Raw genomic sequence first — 24,011 nt, forward strand, 5'->3', positions numbered from 1 at the left:
ACAGCCAAACCATATCAGCCGGATTTTGCCTTTGGGCTACAGTGCATGACCCTGCTCTGCTCTGTACCATTGAGCTACGTCTTCCCATCATCAATACCACCCTGTCTTGATGACGGCAGTTTTACAGTACATCTTAAAAGCAGGTTGTGTGAGTGCTTTATTGTGTCTTTTAATTGAGGCTTTTAGGCCGTTTTCATCTTATGTAATTATTGATATGTTTGGATTTAGGTCAACCATTTCATTCTTTGTTTTCTCTGTTGCTTCTTTTTGTTGTTATTATTCCTGTTACCCTTTTTTGCCCTCTTTTGGGTTATTTGAACATGTTTTTAGTATCCCATTTCAATGTCTCTATTGTGGTTTTGCCTACATCCTTTTGTATAGTTTGTTTGGTCTTTTTCTGATTGCACTAGGGATTAGAATATATATAACTTTGCACAGTCTGCAGATGAATACTTTCCCACTTCAAGTGGAATGTAGTTCTAGAACCCCATACAGGTCTTTAACCCTCTCCACTTATGTAATACTTGTCTTTATGACACCTACATGCATGGAAAACTCCATCAAACAGTGTTGTACTTTTTTCCTCTTAACTGTTGAACATATTTTAAAGAACCCAAGAGGTAGGAGTAGTCTACTGTATTCATGCAAACACTTACCACTTCTGCTGCTCTTCCTCCAGTCCTGATGCTCCATGTTTCCTTCTGGGATCCCTTCCCTCTGCCTTTTAGGGCAGGTCTATGGGCAATGAGCCCTCATAATTTTCCTTTATCAGAGAATGTCCATTTATCTCACAGTGTCTACTTTACCAAGGATATTTTCATGAATAACAAGTTCTGGGTTGACAGTTCTTTTCTTTCAACACTTTAAAAATATTTCACTTACTCGTGGCTTTCATGGTTTCTGATGAGAAATCTCCAGTTCCCTCAGATGAACTCCTATTAATCTTTCAAAACCTAAATCAGATCCTTTTTCTTTTTTTGACTTTTAAGTTCAAGGGTACAAGTGTAGGTTTGTTATATAGGTAAACTTGTGTCATGGGGGGTTGTTGTACAGATTATTTAATCACCCAATTAAGCCTAGTACCCTTCAGTTATTTTTCCTGATCCCCTCCCTCCTCCCAACCAGATATTTTTTCTTATTCAAATCACTCTGATCTTTCATCCCTTCCCCGTTAGTTGATCACTCCCTCCTATGAGAAAGAGAGAGAGAGAAATAAGAACAACAACAAGAAGAGAATAAGAAGAAGCAGAAGAAGGAGAAGGAGGAGGAGAAGGAGAAGAAGGAGGAGGGGAAGGAGGAGGAGGGGAAGGAGAAGGAGGATAAGAGGAAGGGGAAAAATAAAAAAGAAGAAGGAGAAGGAGAAAGAAGAAGACAGAAGAAAGAAGAAGAAAAAAGAACCCCCTTACTGTTATCCTTTTCTGGGTGTATTTATTTTTTATTTTATAGAACTGGGGTCTTACTCTGCTGCCCAGGCTGGAGGACAGTGGCCCAATCACTGCAGCCGTGAACTCCTGGGCTCAAGCAATCCTCCCGCCTCAGCCTCCCCAGTAGCTGGGACTACAGGCACATACCACTACACCGGGCTAACTTCTTCTGGGTTTAGAACCATCTAAAATACAGACTCAGCAGACAGATGGAGGGTGCAATGTTGGTCTTACTGTTATAAAAGTTGGATTGAGGATGTGGTAGGTTGGATTTTGTTTGTTTGTTTGTTTTGAGACAGGGTCTCACCCTGTTGCCCAGGTTAGAGTGCAGTCGTGCCATCACAGCTCACTGTAGCCTCCACCTCCTTGGGCTCAGGTGATGCTCCTACCTCAGCCTCCTGAGTAGCTGGGACTGCAGGTGCATGCCACCATGCCCAGCTGTTTTCTTTTTGTAAAGACAGGGTTTCACCATTTTGCCCAGGCTGGTCTTGAACTCTTGAGCTCAAGCAATCCTTTGGCCTCCCAAAGTGCTGGGATTACAGGCCTGGGCCACTATGCCTGGTCTGGATTGTTGCTCAGATACCTGTCTCCCCTCATTGTATAGAAGTGAGCTGCTTAGCTCCACCGACCTGGGACTTAGCCATATGCCTTGCTTCCTGTTCCTAGCCTAGGCCCAAAGAGACCTCCTGTGTTATCTCTTGCCTGTTTGTCCTTCTGCTGTCACTGATAGATGTCCGAGCAATCCTCTGGTCCCGGGGGAGGAGTGGCACAGCAGCACAGCTGAACTGCTCCAGCAAGCCCAGCCTTGCTAAGTCCACCTCAGCTGACGCCCAGACTTAGGAACTAAACAGATGCCTCCTGTTGTAAGCATTTTTTTATTTTGTTTTGTTTTTGAAGTCTTGCTTTGTCGCCCAGGCTGCAGTGCACTGGCACGCTCTTGGCTCACTGCATCCTTCACCTCCCGAGTTCAAGCGATTCTTCTTTCTCAGCCTCCTGAGTAGCTGGGACTACAGGCGCACGCCACTACGCCCAGCTAATTTTTGTATTTTTAGTAAAGACGGGGTTTCACCACATTTGCCAGGCTGCTCTCGAACTCTTTACCTTCTGATTCGCCTGCCTCAGCCTCCCAAAGTGCTGGGATTACAGACATGAACCACTGCATCCGGCCTGTAAGCATTTTTATTAGACAGCACTACTGGACTGCAGTTAACTTATTCTGAAATCGGTACCTAGAATCGGAGGCTGCTGCTCCTAAAATACGTAGCAGAGGTTTGGAACTGGGCAGTGAGGAAATACAGAGGCGGTTGGGAAAAATGGCAAGAAAAATGGTGACCTGTTATGTGGTGGAGAAACATCTGGTAAAATTATTGCCTATGATACTTTGGGAGGGAGAAAATGTACTTATGAGTTAGTGGAGTTGGGCAGGATGGTTTCCAGGGAGAATATTGTAAACATGGCCTTCTTTGAGCTGCAAATGATAAGGTTCTACAAGTAAAAGACGAGTTCAGAAAGGAACTGGCCAGTGTACAAGCAGAATTTAGAAAACAAAATCACTTCCCATCTCCAGGCTCTCCAGCCAGTAAAAGGTCCTCAAATTAATATTAGTTTGGTGCATAATAATTGCCGCATAAAAGTAATTATTTTTGCACCAACCTCATATCTGGCCTGGGAGGCAAAGACCAGATCTAGGGCTATGTTGGTGAAGCATGTCTCAGATTTGAGATGACATCAGGGATGTGCCCTTAATGGTAATGCCCTTTGTCATCAGGTCCTTGCAAGGAATAAGGTGGCACCAAGCATATCCTTTCAACAACAACAGGGTGTCTGCAGACTATCAGGGTGCGGCCCACAACAGCCTGATGTGGGGGTACACGTTGTCAAATGCAGGGAGGCATATTGCTAAAGGAATTTGGGTGTGGCTTCTGACACACAGTGGGCTGGAGTCAAATACATAGAAAACTAGTGAGATGCCTGAGAGATCGCCCTGGGCAAAGGCAAGGCCCAGGACTCAAAGAAAACTGAGAAGGTTTGAACCTAAAGAACCTTAGGCTCCCAACTTCCTACAGGCAGGAAGACGCTGAAAGTTACTCCACTGCCAAAGGGACTATTTTCCAACATCCTCATCAGAAGTTGAAAGGATGATGGAAAAGGAAGGCCCCAGCAGAGGAAGGTAGAACTATGGATCACGATGGCCTGGGAGCCACTCAGGGAGCATCCCACCCCCAGAGCAGGGGCGTTGCAGCATTCGTCCAGCAGGATTTCAGATGCCTGAACCAGGGACTGCTGTGTGCCTCTATCTCCCTTTCTAGATGGGAGTGTTCATTGGTGTTATTCTAGCCCTGGTCTACCACTGTATGTTGGGTGTATGTGCAGGATGTGAGGGGCAGAAAACTTGTCTTTTTAGCTGGTAAGAAGAACCACACCCAGACATAGACCACAAGATCCTGGGCTTTAAGCCTGAAGTCTAAGTCTGACCGGAGAGTTTTTTTTTTTCCTGGGGGTGTTGATTGGGTATTTTCTGCATGTGGAACATGAATCACTGTCTCTAGGAAGGCAGGCTGTGGTAGACTGGATTCCTGTTGGGAAATATTTGCTATTTTCCGCTCACTTCCACAGGAGGACCCTTCCCCACTGCACAGGTGATGGCTCTGGCCACGTGACTTGCTTTGGGGACCTACAGCCGCTGGCTTGCCCTCCTGTGCTTCTGTCATTGCTAGTGTCTTGGTCCTGGGAGGAAGATGCAAGTCACACTGGGCAAGGCCAAGCCACCTAGACTAGCTGACCCCAGCTGAGTCACAGATGGAGACAGCCCAGCCAAGCCCGGCCCGGGGCAGCCAACCTTCAGACCTTCGGGTTCATGAGCTAACTACATGCTTATTGTTATACAGTGCTGAGGTTTCACCGATGTTGTTACACAGCGCGACTGTGGACGTCGTTACCTGACCCAGAGGAGATGGCTCGTCTGAATGACCACAGTGGGCTGTTAATACTATGGCTCATCCAACCTCAGGTGGCACTGAATAACATGAGGCCTCACCCTCGCCACAAAGTAGGGCAGAGCTGTTTCCAGAGGCTCAACAAGTGGTGAAGCAGAGAAAAGTGTGAGCCCCAAAAGTGGGCTTTGGAAAGAAGAGGAGGGAAGGGCAGAGCTGTGCACGCTCACTTCCTCCCTGGGAGCTCGCTGAGCGACACTGCTCCTTGGGGAGGAGCGGGGCCTTTCCTCTAGGAAATGTTGGCCAGAGAAGTGGCGGCTCCCTGATGCACAGTGGAGGCTGTGGGATGCTTGTGGAAAGGAAACCTGCTCAATTCTCTTCTCCTTGGGGGTTTCCTGCAAGTGTCTGACCACAAAACCCTTCCCCAGTCCATGTGTCTCGTGCCTTCCAGGCAAAGATGATGTCCCATGTGGCTTTGGTGTCCACACTGCCCAACGTGCGTGCTAAGCCTTCTCTCCTGGAGAGGAGAGGATAAAGGGGTCTGGGCTGGGTGTTCAGAGGCCCGGCATGCCTGGTCCTTAGAAGGTGCCCTCTTACCCCTCTAATTCAGTCCTGGGGCTCTGCTCCCTGCTCCCTGTCTCTGGCCCTACCCCTAGATGGGGCCTCATGACTCATTCAAGGGCTCCCTGAGGTTTACTGCAGGGGCCACCAGCTGACTAGCCTGCCCGCTGGACCCAGGCTCTCCCTGTCCACCTGCTGGGCAGTCCCCTAGAGCTCAGAGCCCCTGCTCATGGTTGCTCCCCATGGGCCCCTTTGCCAAGGCCAACTGATGGGCATCCTGGAGGTGCCACCTGCCTGCCCTGACTCATTCTACCTGCACCAGAGCCTTGGGGGTTTGCCCATCTCACCCCACCCCACCCTGATGAAATGTGCTCCATCCGAGTGCCCACCAAAGGGAGGGGTCTGACCCCAGGAGTGTCTGGGTCTACACCCTGGTCTGCAATGCATATAGATGTTCAGAGCAGCTCACCAGGGCAGCAGTCAGATATTCACTGTGAAATGTCAAACCCTGCCCAGCCCCAAGGAGACAACAAACAAACAGCCAGTAAATGCCTCAGCATTAAACATTTCTTGGCAAAGGCGGGATAGTCAATTTTGACACTGTTAAGAAAAAATACAGCCTAATTTCTGCTCGAATGCACCAAATTTACTGCCCAGGTTCTCATTAACTACTGTCAAGGGAAAAGCAGATAGACAAGATAGATTATGAAAAAATTACTTTTTTAATGTACAAAAAGACTTATTTACAAGTTGAACATGTCATCTCAATTCATAGCATGTAGAAAAAGCTAAAAATGTTTTGGAGATATAAATTTGGCTGGACGACTCACCTGCAGTATATCCAGGGATATCTTCCGTACTGAATAGATACAGGTTGGGACTGGCAAGGGAAATCCTATCTCAGGAAGGTCATGACCACACCGCAGAGCCACAGACCCTTAGCAATGTTCCCTGGCTTTCACTTGCACTTGGCCTTGTCTCCCGACAGAGTTTGATGTGCTGGGACGCAGGGGGCCCAGATAATGATGTTGGCCTTGTCCTCAAACTGTCCTAAGAGGTTCCTCATGGAGGCCAAGGTCACAGTCAGAGTCACACTCTGAGTGGTGCTGTTTGGCAAGGTTGCCACACATTCCCCATGAAAAGGTTTGGGGTGTGTGTGTATGTGTGTGTGTGTGTGTGTGTGTGTGTGTGTGTGTGTGTGTGTGTGGTGGGGAAGATGCACCAATTCACCCTACAGTGTGTTCAGGAATGAAGTCTCCTGAAGCCATTTCCAGGTGGGTCTTGGTCACACTGAACAGGGAAATTCAATGACGCTCCCTCAGAGTCCTGAGGATCAACCCCTTCCCCTTTCTACCCCCAGTCACACTACCACACACGTCATCATTCTCTGCCCAGTGACTTGGTGGGCAGAAGGAAGGGAATCCGGAGGATACCAGGCATGCACACTGTGGCTTGGCGGAGAACACTGGGCTGCTGGTGAGTGCTGGGGGAGCCTGCGCTGCCGTCAGGCCCTGGAGTTTTTCGTGGTAAAGTGGGTGGACACTGCATTGGAGAAACAGGACTGGGTAAACATGCAACTTCCTCTTCCTACTGGGAGATCCCCAGGGTGGCCTGAGGCTGGGTCCCCAGTGCACGCTCACTTCTCGAGGCCTCAGTCTATCCCTAACCCACAGTGGCTCCAGCAGCCCCGAGGTATTTAGAAACAAGTCTTCTTTTCAGTAAGGGCTACATTCTACATGCAAACACTGTAAACACGGTCTGAAGAGGCCAGGGCAGCTTCTGGGCTTGTCCCGAGGAGTACATTTTTTTCTTTCCTTTTTCTGGTGATACTTACATACTTTATTCATTCACATACACTTGGATGGGCTGCCAGTCCCAGGCTCGGCTTTATGGGGTAGAAGAGCCAGCTCTACCAAACCTGGAATCAGAATGTGCTTCTGAATCCTCCAGGTATAATCTGTGTTTTTCCTCTATGACAAGGGACGTTACAGACCCCAAGAGTTAGGATCATAGAGGAATTCAGGTGGATCAGGAATTCCTTTTCCTTCCAAGTAGCAGAAGCAGCAGCTCATCTTTCCGGAGCAGAGTACCCAGTATGGCGTTCAGATTCAAACCCAAACGCTCCCTACCATCTTTCTGCATATCCTTGGAAAGGCTTTGGCCAAAGTAATCCCGCGTTAGCCGAATGTCAGCCCTGAAGAAGCCAGAACAGACTGGTCCTGTAAGCACCAAAGGCTGGAAAGCACTGTGTGAATGAGTTTTGCATTCCTTCCTGTCCTATGGACTTTTTTCATTGTTCTGAGGAATAATCCAAAAGACCAGAGAGGATGCCCATAAACCTTCTCTTACAACATCTGTCATCTGAAGCGGCCATTGCGCAACAACCCCTCAAGCCTATTTAACACTTTTTTGGAAAAAGACAAAACAGCTGGAACCCCCAGGCTCTGGGCAGCGATGACCCCTCTGGGCGCACTCAGCGCCAGGCGCTTGGGGCTCTAGGTCATCATGTTCAGGAACTTGCTCTCCTCGGCAAGGCTGGTGAGCATGGAGCTCATGTCTCCAACAGCCATGTTGCTGATGCCTGCGGGGATGGAGGGCAGGGTCAGGGAGTTTCGGGGGGTGGTGAGGCGGGAGGAGTTCTGGGAGAGGCTGTGGAGGAGGCTGGGGCTCAGAGCACCCGAGAACAAACTTGAGTGATCGCCATCATCCATGATGGCATCAAAGTCAATTTGGGGGGCCTCCAGGAGCTGGGAGTCTACAGTGCTGGACACCTGGTTGACCCCTGGTGAGGGCAAGGGCTGGGGCTGGATGCTGTCCGGACAGGCCTGTGGCTGTGGTGGCTGGGACCGCATGACCTGGCAGCCCCCGAGGTTCTCCAGGCCTCCATCCTGTTCGTACATGTGGATCTGGCCGTAGTAGTAGAGCATGTTGTGGGCCGGGGCCCCACCTGTGTCCTGCGGAGGCGGCTGGGGAGGCATCGACCCCAAGGTGCCCATCGCTCCCTTGGGCACAACTTCTGCTGTCTCCTGACTGGATGGCATGGCAGCCATGGCATGGCCTGTGGCCCTGGCATAGGCCAGCTGCTGCTGCGCAGCACGTACCCCACGATGGCGGCCAGCAGGGCTGGGCTCGAGAGGAGGCCGGGGCTGCACTAGACCAAAGCCTGCTGTAGCCACCCCCATCGGGCCTGGTTGGGGTTCCATGAAGCCAGGCTGGCGGGCAGGCAGAAGGCTGGGGACCTGGTGGTAGCTCTCCTGGCTCATGGGGGCTGCCAGGTGATGGCTCTGCTGTGGGTAGCTCTGGACTGGGTGAGGTGGTGGCACTCCAGCCAGGGCTGAATTGGGGACCCCAAGTTCCCTGTGGCGATTGCCCATCATGGTAGGGTCAGGTGCAACTTCTGTCTGCTGAGGGTGCCCCAGATGCCCTGGCTTGGCTGGCATGTTGCTGCAGGATTGGGGGAACTGGCTGAAGGCCCCACTGACGGTGCTGGGGCTCAGCTGGGGGTGGGCTTGGCCATAGCAGGCATGGGGGCTCATAGCGGTGGTCATGCCAGGACACTGGCTGCCGGCCACTGGCTGCCGCGGCTGCTGCATGTAGTTTACCCTGGGGATGCCCTGGGAGGGGGCTCCGCTGCGCGGCTGAAGGTGTGGCTGTGTGCTGTCCAGACCCCCAGGGCTCGCCTGTAGGCCTTGTGGACTGTAGCCTGGGTACTGGCCAAAGGCAGGCTTCTGCTGCACCAGCGCCAGGTTGCCCTGAGGAAACGGTGGAGGCTTCACCTGGCTGGCCAGGGCATCCATGGTGCCGGAGCTCACCTCGTTCCACTGCACAGGCATGTTATTTTTGTTCAGGCTGGAGGGCGCCCCAAAGCCTAACTGGCATTCTCCCAACACAGGCGCGGAGGGGCCCACGTTGGAGTCTGCAGCCACCAACCTGCGCTGGCCGTGCAGCCCCGGGCTGGGCAGTTTAGGGTTGTCAGAGAAGCCAGTGCTTTCCATGGGATATACCTGCCCGGCGCCCTCGTCCAGAGTGCCACTGGCGTGCGCCTTGATGTACTGCACCACGTCGTCGGGCAGCACCAGGTCGTCCTCTGGCAGCCCCAGGTCAGCCTCGGGCCCCGGGCCGTCGGCCCCTGCCGCCACGGCCTCCATCGCCACGTTCTCGCTGATGCTAGGCGGCCGGGGCGAGTAGGCGCCACGGGCCAGGCCGCCGTCAGTGCTCGGGTGGCTCTGCAGGCGGAGGCCTCGTCTGTCGGCACACGGCGGCAGTGGGCCGGGGTTCACGTTGTGGGCACTGTGGAAGCGCTGCACCCGCGGTAGGGCCAGGGCATCGGGCCGCCGCACAGGGTCGCTGGCCCGTCTGGCTCCGCCGCCTGGAGCCTCGTGCGGGAAGGCGGGCGCAGCCCCCACGTGGCCGTGGCCATAGGTCGGCCCGTCGCTGCCACGCCGCGGCACCAGCGGGCGTGGGCAGCCGGCGGGCAGCGCGCGCTCGGGCGCGTCCAGCAGCGCTAGCCTGGTCCGCAGGCTCATGCGCTCCAGGCCTGGTAGCGGGGTGGGCGGGGGGCCGCCCGTGGCCGCAGCGTACTTGGCCCGCAGGCTGTACTGCTGCGCGGGCGTGAGGTTGAGCAGCCCAGAGCCGCCGCTGCACTGGCTGGCCTCGCTCGAGCGCCGCGACGCGTCCGTGGAGATGGGGTCGTAGGAGTCCGCGGAGCTGGCGTTGTGCGGGCGGCCAGCGCCCAGGGGCGAGGCCTCGCTGGAGCGGCGGCTGGAGAAGTAGGGGGAGATGCCGGAGGAGCGGCGGCTCACGGTGTAGGCGGAGCTGACGGTGCTGGTGGAGCTGTCGCGGCGCTCCTGCAGCTGGCTCAGCATGGTCACCTCGCCGGAGGACAGCTCCGACAGCCGAGGGTTGGGCAGCAGCCCCGCGGGCCCACCGCCCCCACTGCCGCTGAAGTTTTCCAGGATGGAGCCTGCGGGAAAGCAGAGGAGTCAGCACCGGGACAAGGGTGGGTAGCTGCCTGCTTTGACCATGCTCAGTCATCGCACTGGGCCTGGAGCCCGAGAAGAGGGCCTGGAACACAGTACACTCAGGAGATGCATGTTTTCGCTCTTTCTCTTTTTAGAGACAGGGTTTCCCAGGCTGGCCTTGAACTCCTGGGCTCAAGGGATCCTCCCTCCTCAGACTCTGGAGTAGCTAAGGCACACGTGTGCCACCATGCCCAGTGAGCAGATGGTTTTTCAATTAAGCAGGAGAAGGAAAAAGCAATATGTAAACAAATGGTGGCACTTATTGAAAGGGTAGGCAAGGGGAAGCCAGGAGGCCTAAGTCCCTATCTTAACTTTACCATTATCTGTCTGGCCTTGAATTCTCCTTTCTCTGGCCCTCAGTTTCTCCAGCTGTAGATAAATCTGTCTCTCCATAGGACTGAGTTATGCAGAGGAGGGGATGAGCGGCTCAGGAAGGCGCAGGTTGGTCTCCTGGCACTGTACCCTTACAGTCCGTGGAGATGTTGCCACCTGGGCTCTCCTGAGATGGAGTTTAAGGAGCAGGCTATTACAGGGAGTACCCTGAGGTCCATACCCATGGAAGGAAAGACAGGCTGCAAGAGTGGGCAGAGGAGAAGTGAGCCCAGGAGGATCTCACAGGGAGCCCAGGACCTCCAATGGCTCTTCAGTGCTGCCCTAAGTTGGGCACCTCTCTGAGTCTCATCTTGATGGCTGGGCCTTTGCACTTCTGTAGAGACCAGTCACTGCATGTGGGCCTGATGGGAAGGGGTGACCTTGGGTGGGGCATCTGTCTGCAACCCAGGAGATCCCTGTAGGGGGCTGAGAGTTCAAGGCCATTTACCGAGAGTCCCCACAAGTTGGGACGACAAATCCTCCCTTCAAGTGAGAGCAGGTGGTACATCAGTGTCGACCACAGTGGGCAGCCCGGCACAATCCTGGGACAGAGGCAGTACCTAAGACATGCTCGCTAAAGACGCCTTCCATCTCAGAGCCTGGCCAACACCTCTTGAGGCTGAGCACAGCGCCACCTCCTCCATGAAGTCCTCCCGGCTCATCACCAGCTCAATGTGCTTTCTCCTTCCTCTGCACAGCTCTACCTTAAGCTCTGGCTTTGGTGGGACCTGGCTCGTTCTGCAGTAGAGTGTGAGTCTGGTGGCACAGCCTTCTAACCATACACTTATTTGGGACTGGAATTAAATGGCTCTCCTGCCTAGGGCCATTGCTATGGTGCCCACAGCAAGTGCCCAGTCAGTGAATGAATGACTGGGTGAGGACGAGGATGATGTGCGCAGGGTCTGCTTGTTTTGGGGGATTACAGGGACTCAGCGTGGTGCAGCTGAAAGAGCGTGAGCTTTGGAGCCACACAGACCTAGGCTAAATCTCACCCCTGCCATTGATTTGGGTAAGGCATTTCACCTCTCTGAGCCTCAGCTTCCTTTACTGTACTGGGCTGGTAAGATCCTGTAGGCAGCCAGTGAGATAGCACTGGTGCTTGGTGGGTGCCAGCCTAGTTGGTGCTGCCCCACACTCGCTCTTGCCCCATCTGCAAACCCCGGGCCTTCACTCACCACTTCCCGGGAGGGGAGGCAGCTTGGTGTTCCGTGTGTGTGGAGTCGGCCCGGCCCATGAGCAGGAGTCCTTGAGTGACCTGAGCTTCTCCTTCTTGAGTTGCTCGAACCGATGCATGGTGGTCATGTGTTTGCGCAGCTGGAGGCCACCAGCGGAGGGGGCAGCCAGGGCTGAGGTGTCAGCCCCTGGGGGTGTGTCATCCAGCGCCGTCAGGTCTCCCAGGCTCCCGGGCCCCGTCCCCGGCATCTCCACGCCACTGTCATTGTTGGGGGCACTGCCCAGCGGGGAGGGCTCGCTGCTGCAGGAGGACTGGGCCCCGGGGCTGGACTGACACAGCTGCAGGGACGAGGCGAGAAGGCACAGACTCAGAGGGTCTGCACGGGCACCACACCCTTGCACACCCTGGGGGGCTGGGGGTGAGGAGAGGAAGCTGCCTTGCGGAGGAGCATGTAAAGCATCATGAGTCTGTTTGCTTAAAATGGTCAAGTCACTTCACTTCTCTTAACCTTGGCTTCCCCAACTAAGAGATGGACCTGAACTGATTCCGGTGCAGTTAGTGGATGGATGGACAGCACGCAGCATGCAGAAGGCACCCAGTATGGCACAAAAGAAGGCACTTAAACACTGCCACCAACAGCCATGTACCCCGATGAGGTGGGGAACGAAAGCCTGCTGACGTGGTGGCTTCAACCAGACAGGATGATCTCAAAAGGCCAGGGGCAGGTTGTTGGAAAGGGAAAGGATGACCAGGGAGGGGGACCTGTGGGATGCAGCCCTTGTGCAAAGGGCCACCCCAAAGCAGCCTTCCCTCTGGGTTAGGTAGAGCGGGGCAGGGAGCTCACAGCACATGTACAGTGCAGAATACCACAGAACTCGGACGACATCCACAGAACTCGGATCTGGGCCCAGATGAGGCCTGCACCAGATGCACCATCTCTGGGTTCATTGTTAGGCCAAATGGCCCAAATTCAGCTTCCTTGGGAAGCTGCGATCTTCCTTCCCGGGAGGATACAGGCTTCATGGGAGCAGGGTGTGGTCCATGGCGCCATCCACATTCCTCTGCTTGGCCCTCAGGACCTTCTGCAGCCTGGACGCATGCCTCCCTGTCACTCTGTCCCTGATACAGCCTGGCGCCCCTGCTCCCCACACCTGCCAGCTCCACTCCGGCTGCCAAGGCCAATGGCCCCACCTGCAGTGCCCTACCGTGTGTGCCTGTCCGGGCCCACCTGCCCGGACCTAGGAGGCCTGGACTGACAGGTGAGTCTCTGCCAGGCAGCAGCATGGACCGGCTCCCCAGCCACCCTCACTCCCTCATCCCACCCACACACGCCCAACTCCTTGGCTCACCTCAGTACCGTCTATCCTTAGGGGAGGTACAGTCGGGAAAAAGAGATGGAGACAAAGAACAGGTGGTTAGAACAAAAGGAGTGGACGCCAGAGGGGTGAGGAGGCAGAGACAGGACAGGGGTGGGGGTTGGCAGCGGCACTTGGGTGCTGGCTGGAAAGGCAGACATGCAGGGGCCGCCCCCGCCCTGTGCAGGGCCACCGTACATGGCATCATCCCTGTCACTGAGGGTGCTGGCACACACCCAGCAAGAGCCTGGTCAGAGCTGAATGGGACCTGGACAAGATAGGTTTCACGTGAGGCCCAAGCTGGTGAAGGGCGAAAGCCAAGTTGGAGAGAGGAGGGACATCGCTGTGCCCTTAGAGGGGGGCCTTAGGACAGAGGCCACAACTGTGGTCGGGGGTGGCCCTGGGCACGGCTATGGAGTCGCCTTGCGTGGCTGGGCTGCCCAGCTCCGCTTACCCCGGAGCTCTCGGTCTTGATGGCTCTGACGTGCAGGCAGTCCTCCACGGCCTGGCTGGTGCTGCTGGCCTCGGTGCTCTCTGGGCCGCCAGGCTCGGCGCCGGCCTCACTGTCCCCATTCTCTTTGAGCAGCGGTGTGCGGAGGTGCACGTCGTTGCGCTGCTTCTTGGTGACGTGGGCATCTGGGCCGTGGACCGTTTTCACGTGCTTCCGGAGAGAGCTGGGGTCTGTGTATCTCTTGGTGCAGCCTGGGATCTTGCAGATGTAGGGTTTCTGGGGAGAGAAGCAGGCCTGTGTCATGGATGGGGGTACAAGGATCAACTCTGAAGGGGCACTCTCCCTGTTCTCCTAAAGCTACCCACGTCCCTCAGCAGAGCCCAGCTGGCAACGTCAGTAGGTGTTCTGTCGAATTGGCAGCCAGTGCTCTGTGGATGGTGCCATGCAGGAGCCTGGCCTTAGCCTGGCTTGTCTGGCACTTGTTCGTGCAGTTAAGCACATGGCCAAGGGGGTTCCTGCCACAAGAAGCTGGGGACACACATGCCTCGTGTAATCACAATGCTGCCTCTCAGTGAACAGGACAGTGGGGTTTTTAGTACTAGTAGCAAGTGTACGAGCTCAGTGTACCCTGTGACAGCACTAGCACCCCTGATTTCTCTGATGAAGAAAGGCAGGATCAGGGAGGCAAAGGAACGGGTTCCAAGTCATCCAGTAATGGGGTGAAAAAAACCCAGGATTTCCGAACCTCAGTCCTGGACTCATAAACACACACACACACACCCCACACCACGTCTGCACAAAAACACACACTTACAAACGTGCACACTCATATCCACATACAGATACCCACACCCCTGCTCCCCCACATCTATACACACATACATAATACACTTACAAACACACATACACACATGTGCACACACACTCCCCTCTAAGGCTGGCTCTTGCCCATAGAGACTCTGAGGGGTTCAGATGCCTTTGAAAATTCCTCTCACTTAGGCCAGGTGCAGTGGCTCACGCCTGTAATCCCAGCACTTTGGGAGGCCCAGGCGGGTGGATCACGAGGTCAGGAGTTCGAGACCATCCTGGCTAACACGGTGAAACCCCGTCTCTACTAAAAATACAAAAAAATTAGCCAGGCATGGTGGCAGCGCCTGTAGTCCCAGCTACTCTGGAGGCTGAGGCAGGAGAATGGCGTGAACCTGGAAGGCGGAGCTTGCAGTGAGCCGAGATTGCACCACTGCACTCTAGCCTGGGCGACAGAGAGAAACTCCGTCTCAAAAGAAAAAAAAAAAAAAAGGAAAAAAAGAGAAAATTCCTCTCACTTCTTATAAGCATTGGAGCAAATTCCCTTTGGGGTCCAGGATGTGTCTAAGCTTTTAAAAACATACATTTCTGAGTAAGCCTGAGCGACAGTAATTGTGTGGCTGGGCCAGGACACCACCGGCTCTTGCCCCGCTTTCTCCCTGGTTCTCTCAGCCCAGATAGGGGCTCTGCCTACCCAGGGTGGCAGAGGCTACTCTATGCCCCATCTGCTGGGGTTGACCGCCACGGCAGGCCCAGGCAGCACTAACAGCTGGAGCGTGTCACTGCTGGCTGCCCAAGCCAACAGGCCAGGGGGCTGCCAACAAATGCCACACTCAGACAGCACTGCTCTGCTTCCCCCAGGCAGCGGGGCAGCTGCTCCCCAGTGGGACACCTGCTTGTGGTGGAAAGGGAATTTGGGGGTATGAAACAGTGATCCAGGGTGTTTTCACAGCTGCAGAGGATTCATCACTCATCTGGCACTGGGGTAAGTCACTTCATCTCTGAGTCTTCGTTTCCTCATCTAGGGGATGGGGAGGCAGAACCCACCCAGCAGCCCCAAGTAATAGGGACAGATGCATGTGAAGCACTCTGAGATCAGAGGGGCCACTTCCCTGCCTCAGCCTCAGCTCCCGAGGACCTCATGACAGCCTTTGGGGAGGGCACTATTATATTCATTATAGAGATAAGGAAATTGAGGCACAGAGAGGGTCAGTATTCCATGGGACCTCATGGGGCATCTTTTAGAGGAAAGGATGTGGCACAGAGAAAGAGACCGGTCTGTCCAGGTCTCAGAGTCCTGGTCTGTGTCTGAGGATGTACAGCTGGTCAGTGGTGGGGGCAAGACACCAGGCACCTGGCTATCTACTGGCCTACAGACGCCTGGAAGCCATGGGATGTCAGTGGGGCTCCCGTGTACATGCCCAGCGCATGCCCTGCGGGGGTACCTCATTGGAGTGGGTGCGATTCTGGTGCTTGGCGCGGTCCGAGGCGTTGGAGAAGGCTTTGTTGCAGCCCTCGTGCTCGCACACGTATGGCTTCTCCCCGGTGTGGGATCGCAGGTGTGTCTTCAGGTTCTCCAGGCGGGAGTAGGCCTTCGAGCAGCCCTCGAACTAGAAGGAGGTGGTTCAGTCAGTCAAGGCACCCCAGGGGGCCCAACCTAGAGGCCGGCTGCTGCTTCCTTCCCACCCCCTCCTCTGCTCTGCTCCACCCCATCAGCGCACTCAGAAGCAGGCATTTTAAGGATATTACTTTCCTTTCCTGAAAACATGGAAAGGGCTGAAAAGTACAAAGAGAAAAACAAAAACCACCGGTTGCCCAGGGGCTGCCACTGCTGACATGTGGTAAGTTTCATGTCTGGTGACTCTGCAATTCATCTCCCCATGTCTTTAAAACCAAAATTGGGAACATATCAAGTATTCAGTCACCAGTTTTTAAATCAGCAGCATATTCCCGTATCATTAAACTCTAAACTATTACTTTGAACTGTTTCCCAGTACCACTCTCGATTAGAATTTTTCTGTGCGCTAAAATGTGCTGAGAATAAAATTCAGTCTTCCAAGTCCTTAAGTGAGTCGGCCACCCTCACCTTCACTCTGGACACGCTGGTCTCCTTTCAGTTCTTTGACTCCACTAAGTTCTTCCTGGCTTGGGGCCTCTGCATACTACTGACTCCTCTGGCTGGAAACTTCCGCAGCCTCCTCCCAATCCGGTTCCTGGCCCAGGTCCCTCCCTCTCAATCTTTTAGGTCGTCTCCTCTGAGAGCACTTTTCTGATATTCTCAATCACAACACTCTATCCTCTCTCCTTTATACCCCTTGGCTCGATTTATAATGATCTGAATCATTTTGTTACCCAGCGTTCTTACTAGAATACCAGCTCCACAGAGCAGGAATCTTCTGGGTCATGTTCATTGCTGTCTTCCTAATATTTAGCACCTAAGCACTCAAGAAACAATTCTGGAAAGGAAGGAAGGAGGAAAAGAGGGAGCAAGGGAGAGAGGAAGGAAGGAAAGGAGGTGGGGAGAGAGGGAAGGAGGGAGGAAGGGGAGAAGGAAGAAGAGATCATTGCAGGAAACTGCAGCTATTCCAAAGATACTGCGGTTGCATTGAATGGATGTATGCAAACCGCCCTCAGGAGGACACGTACACCCCGGCAGGAGCTGTCTCATTCCTCCCATCCTCTCCTTTATTCCTGACCAGTCTGATTGAGCACGCTTGGCTCCAAATGCCTTTTATCTGTTTCCGCAACTCACAGCTCATATCATCAAAGGGCTATGGTTTGCCAGTACTGAGGATGTTAAGAAAATAACTTGTTGCAATGAACCCCGAAGAGCCAGAACAATCTTGCAAAAGGAGGACAAATTTGGAGAACTCATATGTCCCAATTTACTTCCTACAAATTGACAGTAATAAAGACTGAATGTGGTACTGGCATAAAGAGAGACATAGAGATCCAGGCAATACAACTGGCAGTTCAGAAAGAAACCCAGACACTTAAGGTCAATTGATTTTTGACAAGGGTGCCAAGACCATTCAAATGGAAAGAACAGGTTTTCAACAAATGGACTTGGACAACTGCATAATCATATGCAAAAGAGTAAGTTTGGATCCCTACCTCATACCATGTACAAAAATTAACTCCAGCTGGGCGTAGCAGCTCACACCTGTAATCCTAGCACTTTGGGAGGCTGAGGCAGGAGGATTACCTGAGGTCAGGAGTTCAAGACCAGCCTGGCCATCATGGTGAAACCCTGTCTCTACTAAAAATACAAAAAATTAGCCAGGCATGGTGGTGCACGCCTGTAATCCTAGCTACTTGGGAGGCTGAGGCAGGAGAATCGCTTGAACCTGGGATGCAGATGTTGCAGTGAGCCAAGATGGCGCCACTGCACTCCAGCCTGGATGACAATGGAAGAGCTATATTATAAAGCTCTCTATACACACATATATTTCTTTCTTTTTTTACTTTTTAAATTTTTCAGAGTGCCAGTATTCAATATTTTTATAAATAAAAGTTTAAAACTATAAAACTCTTAGAAGAAAACATAAGGGTAAAGTTTTGTGACCTTGGATTAGGCAATGGTTCCTTAGCTATGACGCTAAAAGCACAAGGAATTAAAACATTGTACAGCCTCAAAATTAAAAACTTTTGTGCTTTAAAGTATCAAGAAAATGAAAAGAAAACCCAGAGAATGGGAGAATTATTTGCAAATCATATATCTGATAAGGGTCTAGTAACCAGATACATAAAAAATTCTTACAATTTAACAACAAAAAGACAACCAGATTTCAAAATGGGCAATATTTGAGTAGACAGTTCTCCAAAGAAGATACACAAATGGCCAATAAGCACCTGAAAAGGTGTTTAACATTATTAATCACTAATTAGGGAAGGGCTAATCAAAAACACAATAAAATACTACTTTACACCCACTAGGATATGGCTAGAATAAAAAAGGTAACAACCAGTGTTGGTGAGGATTTGCAGAAATCAGAACTCTCATTCATTGTGGGTGGAAAGGTAAAATGGAGCATTGATTTTGGAAAACAAACCAGCAGTTCCTCAACTGCCATATGACTCAGCAATTCTACTCCTAGTTACACATACCCAACAGAAGTGAAAACGTTCTGTCCATATACAAACATGAACACACATGTTCATAGCAGCATTATTCATAATAGCCTCAAAGTAAATACAATGCAAATATCCATCAACTGATGAATGCACAAACAAAACATAGTCTATCCATACAATGGAATATTAGGTAGCCACAAAAAGAAAGAAAGTACATGTGCATGCTACAACACAGATGAACCTTGAAGACATGTTAACTGAAAGAAGCAAGACACAAAGGCACATATTGTATGATTTCAGTTTTTATGAAATTTCCAGAATAGGCAAATCCATACAGGCAGAAAGCAGATTAGTAACTGTCCAGGGCTGTGGGAAGGAGAGAATTAGGAGTGGCTGCTAATGAGTACAGGGTATCTTTCTGGGATGATGAAAATGTTCTGAAATTAACTAGTAGCGATGGTTGCACAAATCTGTGAATGTACTAAAAACAATTAAATTGTACATTTTCTTAAAAGGGTGCACTTTATGGTATGTCAGCTATTTCTCAATAAAAAAAACTGACTTGCCAACAAAGGTAGCATATTTCATTGGATCCCGGACACCACTGATTTTAAGACAGTCTGACTTCAGAGATGTTAAGGTGAAAATAGAATGTATGCCTTAGAATCTATGAAACAAGAATTCACAAAGAGGAGTTCCCAGATGTTTCAGCTGCAGCTAAAACCACGTCTGCTTTTGTGGGGCAGCAGTTTCTGTGTTTTTAAAAAATAGTCTCTCCAACTAATAGTCATAAAGCCTGTTGACCTCTAAAGGAGACCGTAGAAAAGGTCTTATCTTTGAGCTCATTAAAAAAACAAAACAAAACAAAACAAAAGAAACACTCAGCCAGGATCTGTGGCTCAAGCCTGTAATCCCAGCACTTTGGGAGGCCGAGGCAGGCGGACTGCTTGAGCCCAGGAGTTCAAGAGCAGCCTGGGCAACATGGCGAAACCCCGTGTCTACAAAAAGATACAAAAATTATCCTGGTGTGGTGGCATGTGCCTGTAGTCCCAGCTGCTCAGGAGGCTGAGGTGGGAGGATCGCCTGAGCCCAGAAGGTAGAGGCTACAAGGAGCTGCCTGGGTGGCAAAGTGCGACTGTCTCAAAAAACAAACAGAAAAAACCCTCAACCCAAATGAGTTTTAACCCATCATTGCTCAAGCTCTGAATTACCAAGGATGTTTTTTTCTCTGCAGAGTGCTATGGAGCGGTCCCTCCGCCCAGTGTCACCCAGCCAAGCAAACTTCAGGATGCAGATATGCCTTTGGACTCACAATCACAGACACACCCACACACCTCTGCCGTGCTTACGGAGATGCTCACGCCCACAGAGCAAGTCCATCAAGGTCTGGGATGCCACGAGGCGAGGGGCCTCCAGGACCCAAACAGGCAGGGTGGGAACAGGCTCCGGTCCCAGAGCCCCTGCTGTGGCCTGTTCCACCCAGGTGTGCCTGTGGCCAGCCACCTCCAAACACGATCCCCCTGGCCTGGCTGAAGGGCCGGTCCTGACGACGCGACGGGGGTGGGGAGAAGGCCACTCACCGTGCACTTGTGAGGCTTCTCGCCCGTGTGCCGCCGCATGTGCACCACCAGCATGTACTGCGCCTTGAAGGGCTTCTGCTCCCGTGTGCAGGCCTGCCAGCGGCACACGAACTCCTTCTTCTCCCCGTGGATGTGCTCGTTGTTGATGTGCTGCGGAGGGACATGCCCAGGAGAGGGTAAGCAGGCCCAGGAGGCCCACAGACCTCCGCCTGCTGTCAGTTGACCACCCGCCCCAGCATCCCCCCAACCCTCCCCGACATGTGTGCAGACCTCCCACCCTGCTGACCACGCCTATTATGTTCCGACCATGCTCCTCATTGCCCATCCCACCTACTATATGCAGACCACTGACCCAACACGCCCACCCCTCCAAGCCAGGCCGCGCCTCCTCATGAAGCATCACTAGCTGCCCTTAAATGAAGGCCTACTGCGTGCCGCTTATCTTCCCTGCATTTTCCAATCCGTCATCAAAGTTACCATCTATACTGGGCAAAGCCATCCCGTGCACCCCAGCCTGGGCTCTGGGTTCTGGTGTGATGATGCTCCCAGGCTGCAAACAGTAGGCACTAATTAACTGCAGCGAGGCAAACGTACCCATAGTGGGTGCATGAGAAGCTTCTCCTAAGCTTGCTCCTGCTGTTTCAGAGGTTTGTAAATAACGTCTTTTGTTATAATAGAAAAATAACACATGCTTATCTCTATTTTTGGCATTGACCCATGAGATAACGGCTTTGTCCCCTTTCCACAAAGGCACAGAGAGTTCAGTGGCCTGCACAGGGCCCTGGCCGTCGGCGTGGTGGAGCCACATCCTCTAGGACCCACACTGTCCAATGCAGTGACCACTTGTCCCATATGGGGCTCTTGCACACTTGAAATGTGGCTGGCCTGAGCTGAGATGGGCTAGAAGTACAAACTACACACCAGTTTCAAAGACTTAGAATGGAAAAAAAAAAGATTATACAGTATTTAGGTAATTTTGTTTTCTATTGACTACCTGCTAAATGATAATATTTCAGACATATCGGGTTAAATAAAAATATTAAAATTAACTTCACCTATTTCTTTTTACTCTTTTTTTTTTTGAGACAGCGTCTCGCTCTCTTGCCCAGGCTGGAGTGTTGGCGCGATCTCTGCGCACTGCAAGCTCCGCCTCCCGGGTTTACGCCATTCTCCCGCCTCAGCCTCCTGAGTAGCTGGGACTACAGGCGCCCACCACCTCGCCCAGCTAGTTTTTTGTATTTTTTTTTAGTAGAGACGGGGTTTCACCGTGTTAGCCAGGATGGTCTTGATCTCCTGACCTCGTGATCCGCCCGTCTCGGCCTCCCAAAGTGCTGGGATTATGCACTCCTAGGAAATGTAAATTACATGGGTGGCTGGCATTTGTGGCCTGCTATATTGTTCTGCTGGACATTCTCCTGTGGACCTTTGCCACCAAAAGAGGCTGTCCCGAGAGCTGGGCATCAGACACTGGCAGCACCTTGCCCCAGAAGACAGAAAGCGGCCAGGCCCTCATGCCCTGTGCGACTGGCCCAACTGTCAGGCATACAGATGCCCCTGCTGGAGCATGTGAAATCTTCAGCACTTTGAACTTCCAGGGAAATCTTATCGTATTAGCCTCACTTTCCATTTGTAAAGCCTTTCAAATGATAAAAATGCTTCCTGACAATGCCTTTCAGTTTTTTCTTATTGGTTTACTTAGCAACAAATTGTTAATAATCGACCAGGGGCTCCAGCTCGCCTGTGCGCCTGCTCCATCCATCTTTCCAGAGAGCAGAGAGAGAGAGAGAGAGAGAGAGGAGAGACAGAGCTGGGTGAAGGGGTCTGTTTTTTCTAGGGCCTGGTGGAGATGGCCACCTATAGCTGCAGGACAGTCCAGGGCACAGGCAGAAGCCCCTGGCTAAAGCCCTCCTTCCAGGTTGGGGACCCTCGGCATTCATTTGAGGAATTCTGTGCCTGCTCTTCAGGGCTGACCCACTTATCACAGAGCACGTCTTTGACATCCTCATCTGCATGCTCTGGCTTTGGCCTTCCCCTGGCCTGAGAGGCTGTCCCTCTCTCCTCCTTTCATATAACTGATTTGTTCTGCAACTCACAGCTCCACGGTCCCTGCTCCATCCAGGGCTTGTGTACCCCAAAGAGGTGGTACAAGTTGAAAAATTAAGTTTGAGATCCAGAAGGGGTTAGATAAGACCCTGCTTCACCAGTTCTATGTCAGCTGCATTCGTTTGCTGGGAAGTTCTGGTCTTCTGGGTGAGAACTGCGTTTGGGAGGAAAAACTCCAACACAAAAGAAACCTACAGTATTTGGGAGGAAGTTGCATAAGTGGAAGAAGAAGAGGGAGTCGGCGTGTCCTAAATGCTAAGTTTACAGAGCTGGGGAGAAGCAAGTGCCTTTGGGACAGCTTCCGAATATGAATAGGAGACATGTGCATGTGTGTGCACGTGCGTGTGTGTCTGCTCTTCCCAGCAATCGAGCTACTAATTTAGTGGGTTCATCTTTACAGATACTCACTCACCAAGGAGTGTGTGCTGGGGAGTTGGGAGGGGGCTTTCTTGAATTTAAGTTCTTCTCTGGATGGAGAAGAGAGAACCACTCAGGGCTGGTGTGGGGAACAGGCAGGAGGAGGAAGGAGGGAGCTGCTAGGTGTGGAATGCCTGTGAGCCACTAGGTGCTGATGAATATGACTGACCCTCCTGTGGGGCAGCATCAATCCCCTTGATAGGAAAAAAAATGAGGCTCGCAGAGGTGGAGTCACTTGGCTCAGAAGCACTCAGCTGGTTGTGGTGGGGGCAGGTTTGGAGCCAGGTGTTTCCCGTGCCAAGCCTCTGCTCTGCACACTGCACACATCAACCCTGTCTGCCACATAAGGGATGCTGTGGTATGAGAGTTTGGAGTGAGGACCAAGAGGCATACTCTGAAGGGCTCACCGGTTCCCATGGTCCTCTCTAATCACCTGAGCTGTCACTACTCAGGCACTGTTAAGCAGCCTCCTCTCTGATCTGGGTAGACGCCCACCTGCACCCATATCCACTGGGTATCTGTGAATAGTCCCTAAAGGACAGGATCAACTCCTTCCTTCATGGGAGAAGCTTCTTTCACTTATTATCGTGTAGATACTGGCTGGTTTAATCGTATTTCCCTCTTTGCACTGGCTACTAGGAATCTCAGAAAAAAAAAGTGTATGTAGAATATAGCTCAAAGCACTCGGTTTTTAATACTAACTCTATTCCTTGTTTCACTTTATTGTTCTCTTTTCCCTGACAGTCTCATTTACTTATTTTTTCTTTTAATCTCTCGTATTACATAGGCATTGGAAGCCATCTTGAAAACAGGCAGGGCACACGTAAGTAATCACGCCTCCCACTTGCAGGGGATGTGGCCCAGGCATCTCTGGGGGTCTCTTCCTCTAGCCCCTTCTGTCTAGTAGAGGCCCTGGAAGGCTCAGCATCCTGCATGGCCTGGGCCGTGCCCTGGTTGGCCAGCTGCTGGGGTTCAAAGGCTTACGTGCACCAGCTGCTCCTGGGTGTCATACTCCTTGGTGCAGTCTTCCCAGTGGCAGTTGGTCTCATAGATGACCACCTCAGCCTCCTGCTTACAGTCATCTCTGTCCAGATCTTCCTTGAGGTCAGCGAGCTGCTCCTGGGAAAGGGGAAGGGCATACCCACATGAGCCGTGTCCAGACACCTGGCCCTGAAAAGAGGTTGCTGTTAGTCCCATGCAAGGACCCTGGGACCCTGGGCTGTTACAGGTGTGGATGCAAGTATGTGTGCACACACACAACACATGCACACACACACACACACACACTCATCAGCCTTTTTAGCTCCTTTCCTCAACTCAGCCCCGTCCACAGCTCTCCTTGTCAGATGGCCTGTCCTGGGGCCCCTCCTCCTTTCTCTCCAGTGCCCACTTGTCATCATCAAGGTGTTCTGTCACACCCTGGGTCTCCTCCAAGCCAGGAGAACCGGAGAACGGCGGGGCAGGGACTTTTGTCTATTTGGTTTGATTTCCGCTGTGGGGAACCAGTTTTCACTGCCATAGCCCTAACGCGTGGGCATCTGCATTCTTGTACAATAGGGGGTATCTGAGGCCCTCCTCATGAATACACAGTGAGCTCGAGGCAGCCTAGGTCTGGACTTGAGTTTCCTGACCACATTAGGGCCCATGTGGCCATTTTAATGAGGTGAAGGAAAGTCCCCCGAGACATTCTTTCCCCTGATCATAATGCCTGAAATTCCCTCACCTGATCACAGGTACCT

The 24,011-nt window shown here is 52.3% G+C and overlaps 1 protein-coding gene across 2 annotated transcripts in view; it reads right to left on the reverse strand.

The window, feature by feature from the left end:
- Nucleotides 1-5,621: 5,621 nt before the first annotated feature.
- GLI2 (GLI family zinc finger 2) overlaps nt 5,622-24,011 on the reverse strand; it is a 261,956-nt gene continuing 243,566 nt past the window's right edge. For both annotated transcript variants that reach the window (XM_015109910.3, XM_077956852.1), the window contains 6 exons: nt 23,257-23,391; nt 19,753-19,902; nt 15,544-15,708; nt 13,295-13,567; nt 11,487-11,823; nt 5,622-9,881 (listed from right to left, as the gene is read on the reverse strand). In XM_015109910.3, the coding sequence (XP_014965396.3) occupies nt 7,414-9,881; nt 11,487-11,823; nt 13,295-13,567; nt 15,544-15,708; nt 19,753-19,902; nt 23,257-23,391 (3,528 nt within the window). In that variant the 3' untranslated portion in view covers nt 5,622-7,413. The remainder of the gene's footprint in view (nt 9,882-11,486; nt 11,824-13,294; nt 13,568-15,543; nt 15,709-19,752; nt 19,903-23,256; nt 23,392-24,011) is intronic.

Source organism: Macaca mulatta, chromosome 12 (genome assembly GCF_049350105.2).
Source record: "Macaca mulatta isolate MMU2019108-1 chromosome 12, T2T-MMU8v2.0, whole genome shotgun sequence".
In the NCBI taxonomy this organism is placed as follows: Eukaryota; Metazoa; Chordata; class Mammalia; order Primates; family Cercopithecidae; genus Macaca; species Macaca mulatta.